General features: G+C 36.2%; 1 protein-coding gene across 1 annotated transcript; it reads left to right on the top strand.

Moving 5' to 3' along the window:
- Positions 1 to 63: 63 nt before the first annotated feature.
- On the top strand, positions 64 to 3,076 carry LOC125851559 (uncharacterized). Its single transcript, XM_049531333.1, has 5 exons — positions 64 to 1,495; positions 1,557 to 1,649; positions 2,107 to 2,312; positions 2,617 to 2,979; positions 3,062 to 3,076. The coding sequence occupies exons 1-5, from the start codon at positions 64 to 66 to the stop codon at positions 3,074 to 3,076; spliced, it is 2,109 nt and encodes a 702-aa protein (XP_049387290.1).
- Positions 3,077 to 9,234: the final 6,158 nt, after the last annotated feature.

Here is a 9,234-nt window from a genome sequence, read left to right as displayed (position 1 = left end):
TTGGTCTTTTGGCAGGTGTCATTTTCTGCTCTTCGCAAGGACGTCGTCAATGTTGTGGATATCATGGAGAGGTTAAAGAATGAAGAAAATCAAATAGCTCTTGAAGACGGTGTAATTGAACTGCTGAAATTTAGGCTGGCACTAATTTGTGCACACTTCCTGCTTTCTTATTCCGATTTGGAGCAGTTTGAAAATGTAATGACTTCACTAAGAGAGCCGCTTAAAAATGTGTTTCAATCAATTTTGGTTAATGTTGACAACAAATACAACATGCCTCAAGTCCTTGGTAGCCTCCTGGATAATATCGATGATTGTATCAGCTCATGTCCTCGTTCTACATCCATGACTGAGGAGGAGTTGGACTTCCTCCTCCTGAATCTCCATTATCTATCCAAGTATGCTGAGCAGATGTTTCCATTAAGCACTCAGCTGGTGATGCTTCAGAATATGTGTGGTAACATGAAAGATTTCAATGGGTTGATAGTGAATGGTTGCATTGATCAAGATATTGTAAAATATGTCTTACCTCAGTTTCAACTCTTGGCTGAGAGAGTCGGATTCTTTCTTTGGGTGTTTCATATGGATCAGTCTGGAATCTCCGACTCCGACTCCAATGATAAGACTGATGAAAACGCTCACCTCAGCATGTTAAATTATCTACTATTAAAGATTGTTCCAGTTGAATTCGAGTTTATGCATATATGTTATACAAATTTGAAATCTTCAACTTCAGCAGAAGTTGGACGCTTCATTAAACAGCTCCTGGAAACCTTTCCAGACATTCTTAGAGAATATCTGATTCATCTACAAGAGTACATGGTAACTATAATTAACCCAAACATTTCAGGAGCTCGAGACATTCACTTCATGATGGAGTTCCTGTTGATTATTCTTACTGACATGCCTACCGACTTGATTCATCATGACACATTTTTTGATCATTTGGCACGTGTTGGAGAACTTACCAGAGAGGTAGTATCAACTCTTGTTTGGGACTTTGGAGACAAATCAATGATCAAAGAGTGTATCAAGGAAACAACTCGTACAACAGTAGACTTGCTAAAAGATATTGAACTCCTGAAGGGAGATCTCAGGCATGTTTACTTGAAATCTCCAGACTCATGTCAAAAATGCTTCCCGATGAGTGATGGACCGCTCTTCATGCATCTTCTACTCAGGCACTTAAAAGATTTGCTAGATTCCAGTGCTTATTCAATAGCTTTGATAAAGGAAGAAATTGGGCAAGTGAAAGTAGATCTGGAATTCATAATATCTTTTTTTGTGGATATTGAGGAAGAATTGTATAAAGATCTGTGGGAACGAGTTTTAAATGTGGCATTTGAGGCAAAAGATGTCATTGATTCAATTATTGTTCGAGATAATTGTCTCTTACATCTTATTTTCTCACTTCCCGTTACCATAAAGAAGATCAAGCTTATCAAAGAAGACATCTCCAATTTACTTGAGAATTCCCAAGAACAGAGGGCTCGTTGTTGTAAACTCTCCCAAGAAGCCAGTTGAAAGAAAGTCATTGACAACTGGTAAAATATTTGTAGGTTTTGAGGAGGAGACAAACTGGATAATGAGAAAGCTCACCAGTGGACCGGCAGATTTAGATGTCATTTCGATCACTGGTATGCCGGGTTCAGGTAAAACCACTTTGGCATACAAAGTATACAATGATAAGTCAGTTTCTTGTCATTTCGACTTTCGTGCATGGTGCACAGTCGACCAAAAATATGACAAGAAGAAGTTGTTGCGCATAATTTTTTATCAAGTTAGTGATTTGGATTCAACATTGAGTGAGAATAAGCTACGGAAACATTTGTATGGAAGGAGGTATCTTATTGTGTTAGATGACGTGTGGGATACTACTACATGGGATGAGTTACCAAGACCTTTTCCAGAAGTTGTGAAAGGATTGTGTTAGATGACGTGTGGGATACTACTACATGGGATGAGTTACCAAGACCTTTTCCAGAAGTTGTGAAAGGAAGTAGAATTATTTTGACAACTCGAGAAAAGGAAGTGGCTTTGCATGGAAAGCTCTACACTGATCCTCTTGACCTTCGATTGCTAAGACCAGATGAAATTGGGAATTATTAGAGAAAAGGGCATTTGGAAACGAGAGTTGCCCTGATGACCTATTAGATGTTGGTAAAGAAATAGCCGAAAATTGTAAAGGGCTTCCTTTGGTGGCTGATCTGGTTGCTGGAGTCATTGCTGGGAGGGAAAAGAAAAAGACTCTGTGGTTTGAAGTTCAAAATAATTTGAGTTCCTTTATTTTGAACGGTGAAGTGGATGTGATGAAGGTTATAGAATTAAGTTATGACCATTTATCACATCACCTCAAGCCGTTCTTTCTTTACTTTGCACGTTTTCATAAAATCTCTATATTGATAGATTTATGGCATGTTGAAGGACTTGTTGAACAGACAGAGATGAAGGTTTATTTGGATAACTTAATTTCCAGTAGCTTAATAATTTGTTTCAATGAGATAGGTGAGTACCGGACTTGCCAACTTCATGATCTTGTACATGACTTTTGTTTGATAAAAGCAAGAAAGGAAAAGTTCTTTGACTCAATAAGTTCAAGTGCTCCATCTTATTCTTCAGATTTCATGCCATATGTTGACCATTGATTATAACAGAGAGTTCTTTGGGCTTAACAATTTTGTCCCGTTCGATCCAAATAAGAAAAGGTATTCTAGTAAACACCTGTATTCTTTGTCGATAGAGGGAGACCAGCTGGACAACCGTCTTTCTGATATATGTCAGCTAAGACACTTGAGGCTTCTTAGAGTGTTGAACCTGGATCCCTCTTTTATCATGGTAAAAGATTCTTTGCTGAATGAAATCTGCATGTTGAATAATTTGAGGTTCTTACAAACTGGGACAAAAGTTAAATCCCTGCCTTTGTCTTTCTCAAACCTCTGGAATCTAGAATTCCTGGCGGTGTATAACGAAGGATCAACCTTGGTACTATTACCGAGAATTTGGGATCTTGTAAAGTTGCGAGTGATATCCATGAGTGATTCTTCTTTCTTTGATTTGGATGCAGATAAATCAACACTGATCGCAGAGGACACAAAGTTAGAGAATTTGGGATTTTTAGAGACTGTCATGCTTTCCTATTCGAAAGATACAAAACATATTTTCAAAAGGTTTCCCAATCTTCAAGTGCTTGGATTTGATATAATTGAATCATGGGATTATTCAATAAATAAATTTTGGTTCCCGAAATTGGATTGCCTAACTGAACTAGAAGAGCTCACTGTACGTTTTGCATATACCAGGGGGTTCTCTCCAGCCACAAACCGGCCATGGAATTTTAACTTCCCTTTGAGTTTGAAAAAATTGCGGTTGTATGACTTTCGTCTGACATCTGATACACTATCAACAATAGCGAGACTGCCCAACCTTGAAGTGTTGTCCCTTTATCGTACAATCATCCAGGGGGGAGAATGGAACACGGGGGAGGAAGACACCTTTGAGAATCTCAAATGTCTGACATTGAACAAAGTGACTCTTTCCAAGTGGGAGGTTGGAGAGGAATCCTTTCCTGCGCTTGAGAAATTAAAACTGGTGGGATGTTGTAAGCTTGAGGAGATTCCGCCTAGTTTTGGGGATATTTGGTCACTCAAAATTATCAAACTTGTAAAGAGCCCTCAACTTGAAGATTCCTCTATGAAGATTAAGGAATATGCTGAAGATATGAGGGGAGGAGACGAGCTTCAAGTCGTTGGCCGGAAGAATATCCCATTATTTAAGTAGCATTATATGTGAACAGGTTCTTCTCCATTCTTTTGCTGTTCTGATTCTTGTTAAAAGATGTGTACAATGTGTTTGATGAAAGACTCAACTGAACTGTCTGTTTGTGATACTAAGTAGAAATATTTGAGAAATATATTTGAAGAGTTTAACAGTACTAAATTTTTCCAACAAAAGTGTCGACATAGAGCTTTCAAAATTCAAATCAACGTATCCATTTGCTAGTTGAAGTATTTCTTTTTCCAATTACTTTGACCGGTTTAATTTTATTTGCAGATCACATGTAAAGAAGATGGTTACAATTCTTTTATTCTGTTGTGGTGAATATGTATTCCAAGAACTCTCTGCTATGATGGGAAAGAATACAAAAGGTTCGCAACCTCTGTTCTATATGAAAGTTATCCTATATCTCAGCTTAACTTTTGTATAGATTTGTGTGTTGATAGTTTCAAGACTCGATACAGTAACTGCATTTGTAATAAAATAGAAAAACTTGTCATGGTTATCAATCATCTACCTTCATGAGTACTGCTGTGTGAAAAAAGTTTTAATCTTTGCATCTGAATGTGACTACAGGTGCAAGATTATCGGTCTTGAGGAGATAGCCAACTATTGTAAGGACTTAATAAGGGTATTTCCTTATGCACAAGAACTGAATGTATCCTTGACAGAGCTATCTCAAGCTGGCTCCACTTGGTTCTATACTTCTGCTGCCAAATGACAAATGCCCCCTTGGTTACAATTGCAAGGAACTGGTTTAGCTTGATTCGGTTTCATTTGTGTTTGCTCAAGCCTCAAACTCCTGATTACCTAACCCTTGGACTGCTAGATACTGGTTTTGGGGCCATCACTCACCACTGCAAGGGATTGCAAGTTTGCAATGACTTTCCCTTTCTGGCCTCCTTATGGATCGCGTCTTCCATTACATCGGAGCCCCTGGCCCATGCTAAGAAGCTGGAGATGCTCTCCGTAGCTTTTGCGGGGAATGTTATCTAGGCCTTCACGACATTCTCTCTGGTTTTGAAAGCCTTTGTAAGGTGGAGACCAGAGACTGCCCCTTCGTCAAAAAGGCTCTGTTGGTCAATGTTGCAAGGCTGGAGACGATGCGATATATTTGGCTGTCTTCTTGTTCAGTAAGTCATGACACATGTAAGCTGCTAGATGAGAGCGGTCATCCGGATACGAGGCCAGAAAGTTTCCCTGTCAAGAAACTCTACATATACAGGACAGTGGCAGGATGGAGGTTCAACATGCCTGATTTTGTTTGGACCATTGATGGAGATGCATCAGAATCAACGTCATATAGAACAAGAAATTGCTCCATGGATTCTGTATAGGAAAAACTGCAGGTATCAGTTCTACATTGATCTTTTTCTCTGCAATTTCTTTCTCAAGCCCCTTGTGTATTTTTAGCATGCTGGTTGTAGTCGATGGAACATGGGAGATAAAGGTTATTGAAGAAGGCTTTTGAAACTCATACACCACCAATTTCGCCCTTGACCGAGGGATTAGTAGTAACAAATACTATTATGTTTTTGGATGGGTAATATTATGAGCATGTTAAATTTGTTCCTCTGATGAAAATGGTGTTGTAATGTACTTGTTAGTTAATTAGTTCCGACTCTTTTTGAAGACTTATGTGTATCAAGTCTTTACTTTTGAGAAAATATCAAGCGTATGCCATGACCCTTACAATTACATTATGCAAATGGAATTCAAATCTGTTGGAATTTTTTGAAATAAACAAGCAGAATATAAGTGAGCGTTTGAACATTAAAAATGTGAAATTAGAAGGAAAAAAAAAAGACTGTTGAAAAATGGTATATGGAAATTGGCCAAGTGATGTTTGGACATGAATATAACTTGGCACCCAACAGTGTGGACCTAATGGTCCATGAAGTAACTGAGAAATGAGAACCATTTGGTCTCAGTTTCAAATATCAGCATATCAAAGTGTGAAAGTTGGTCCGAACACCACAGTAATAAAAAAATTGAATATAATTTGAGAAAATGTTGAATTTTTGTGAGTGATTTGGAGCGGAAAATGTGAAAACAGGTATTTGGATTTTTTTTTTAATTTTGGAATATTCAAGTTAAATTTCGGAGGAGAATTGTAATAATTCTATGTCCAAATACGATTTCGGAATACAATTCTAGAAAAAAATGAAAATTACACTGGGAATTTCATTGTGGGGTGCAAAAAAGGGAAAAATCCGGAAAACAACAAGTTCTTCCTTCTTACACAATATTTGTTAGCTCATGAAGAGAGGATTGTCTAAGTCCTTATAAGTAGGTTGTCAATCCAACCCACTCTAACCCTGCCATTATGTCAGGCCCAGTTGGAGCGTGGACTTGATCTCAAGATGGAAGAAACTGTCTTATTTCAATGGGTAAGCAATATATAATTACAATAGATTGGGTGCTAACTTGGGAAAGAAATAAAAGACGATTCCTACAAATCTATTATCTAAATATGGCTATGTACTTAACTAGGAATGAATTCTATATACATTCTATAACAGAATGTCTGTAGTGGAAATTGTTAATGCTAAACAATGTCTGTAATTTTGTTGATGAAAGTCTCAAATGAACTATTTCTGAATATTTAAGTAGATATTGTTTTTTTTTTCCTTGTCATTTTCAACATTTTATTGTATAAATATTGGCTAGATTTCTTCCAACTCTGCTTCTAATTGGCAGATCTCAGAATCATCCAAATAACAAGCAACTAATTGAATTTTTGTAGTGGAAATTGACAATGTCTACAATGTGTTTGATGAAATTCTCAAATGAACTTATATAAAATGACAAGCACTTGTTTTTATCTTCATCATTTTCAACAGTTTTACTTGTATAATAATTGGCTGTGCTTCTATTAGATTAGTATTTTACAGGTCACATATTGTCAAATACAAGAGATATGCAAATAATTGATTAAAAAAAGACTTGAGAAGCCAATGGGTTGTATTTAAATATTTTATTCTTCTTTATATGCTTGTGGTGGCCTTTCAAGTAATCAATTACTTCAAAGCATAAGAATTAACAATTGATTAATGAATTGTATATTTTGATTCCTCTTTCTGTTGTTGGCCTTTCAACTACACTTCTTTTTGATCCAATTTGTTCTCTTTCCCACTTTTCAGCATTATTTCTCAAACAAAGGGTTCTGTAGCTAAACTTCAGCCTGAGTAAAGGTACGATCTTGTTTGCTAAACTTTATTGACAGCATAATAACATGATGTGGGTAGTCAAGAAAATGATAAAAATGATCCCTTTACGTTTGGAGTAGGCTTGAAATTTTCTCTTAAAAGTTCTTCTGAGTTTGTTTTGATCCATTTAGATTTGTTAAAAAGAGAGCACTTTCGGTATTTAAAGGAGTTGTGAAGTCAATGAATTGTATTTTAGTAATCTTGGAATTCTAGATCTAGCTATTTGATTCGTCTTTTTGTTGTTCGCCTTTCAACCGAACTACTTCTTCAATCTCTTACTTCAACCTGTCTGATGAAAATATGTCAAAAGGTATCAATTTGCTTAATCAGAGCTCTCGGGGTCTCTATTGATTCTACTTCAGCTACTCTCACAGAAAATCTTTCTGAATCTGATAGCTTACCACTGTTCAAGAATATTTGTAGTGATAGGTTTGTTTTGTTGAATATCTGGGACTAGTATTTTCCTTTTATCTCATAAACTCCTTTTCTCAAAAAGCAACAGTTTTGGTATATTATGTTTATGTTTTCACGTCATAACATATTATGTATGATTAAGATTTGACATTTCTGGTGTTAGAGACATTTGCATAAAAAAATTACTAAATCTGTTTGTGTGAATGAAAGAAAATTGACAACAACCGAACAATTACCAAAAAAATTTTGACAGAGCCCAATTCTATATCTGCAAAATTGTTTCGTGCTATGACCTTTTACTGCAGTTTCTTGTATGGTTTTTCTACACTTATCCACTTCTTTCTCCTGATAAAGTTTTATGTACGTACTCTCTGTACATTAGATCTTGAGAACTTGAAGGGAAAGGAAGGAAAATTTACTTTTTCACTGGCTAGTGAAAAATTACAATCATGGAAACAGGAAAAGAAAATCAAGAAGCAAGAGAGGAAGAGAAAAACAAAAAAAACTGTAGAACAGTGGACGGAGATTCATCAGAATCAAAGTCATATAAAACAGTGAATTGCTCCATCGCTTCTGTATAGGAAAAACTGTAGGTATCAGTTCTACATTGATCTTTCTCCACACTTTTTTGCTCGAGCCCCTTGTGTCGTTTTAGCGTGCTGGTTGTAGTCTACGGAAGATGGGAGCTAAAGGTTATTGGAGAAGGCTTTTGAAGATCATACACCATCAATTTTTCCCTTGACCGAGGGACTAGTAGTAACAAATACTATTGTGTTTTTGGTTGTGTATACTATGAGCATGTTCAATTTGCTCCTCTAATGAAAATGGTGTTGTCATGTATTTTTTTAGTTAATTAGTTGTGACTCTTTTTGAAGACTAATTACATTATGCAATTGGAATTCAATCTGTTGGAACTTTCTAACAATAAACATGCAGAGTATATTGAACTTAAAAAATGTGAAATTTGAAAAAAAGTTGAAAAATTCATGTCCAAATATGATGTCGCAATACGATTCCAAAAAACAAGTGAAAATTACCCATTCCCAAATTAACCATGAGTCGAGCTCTACCGGAAACAACCTCTCTCCCTCCCCAAATTCCCTATGTAAAATTACACTGTTCTTCGTACATATAAGTGTTATAATTCAGTCATATATTGAGATAAGCAAATTTCAGCCCCAGAAACAACAACTTTTTACAATATATTTCATTGTTGTCCCTCAGAAGGAGAAAAAGTAAATCAAATTGATGATGGGAAAAATATTCTCGAGAATAAATTGGCAGCACCTACAGGTTCTTACACCTTTTTACTGTTCTTATAAGATGTCTACAATGTGTTTTATGAAAGTCCTAACTGAACTATTTGTGATCCCTTTACAACATTTTACTTGTATAAAAATTGGCTAGATTCCTTCCAACTCTGCTTCTAATTAAATATTGGCAGTCATTGAATTGTATATTTTGATAATCTTGGAATTGTAAATCTAGATCTGCTTCTAATCTCTTGTAGACTTCCAATAATCTGCCAACTTATCACAAAGCAGCAGAATTAACAATTGATATATTAAGATGACAGATAATTCTAAAGTCAATGAGTTGTATTTTAATAAGGGAAAATGCATAAGTACCCCTCCAGCCTATGCCCGAAATCCCAGAGACACACCTAACCTTTACTAAGGTCCTATTACCCCCCGAACTTATTTTATATGTAATATTCTACCCCTTTTTGGCCTACGTGGCACTATCTTGTGGGCCCAGTGCATGTTGACAAATTTTTCAAGGATAGTGCCACGTAGGCTGAAAAGGGGTAGAATATTATAGATAAATTAAGTTCGGGGGG

This window comes from Solanum stenotomum, unplaced genomic scaffold (assembly GCF_019186545.1).
Source record: "Solanum stenotomum isolate F172 unplaced genomic scaffold, ASM1918654v1 scaffold27025, whole genome shotgun sequence".
Taxonomy (NCBI): Eukaryota; Viridiplantae; Streptophyta; class Magnoliopsida; order Solanales; family Solanaceae; genus Solanum; species Solanum stenotomum.
This window is presented reverse-complemented; position numbering and strand designations above follow the sequence as displayed.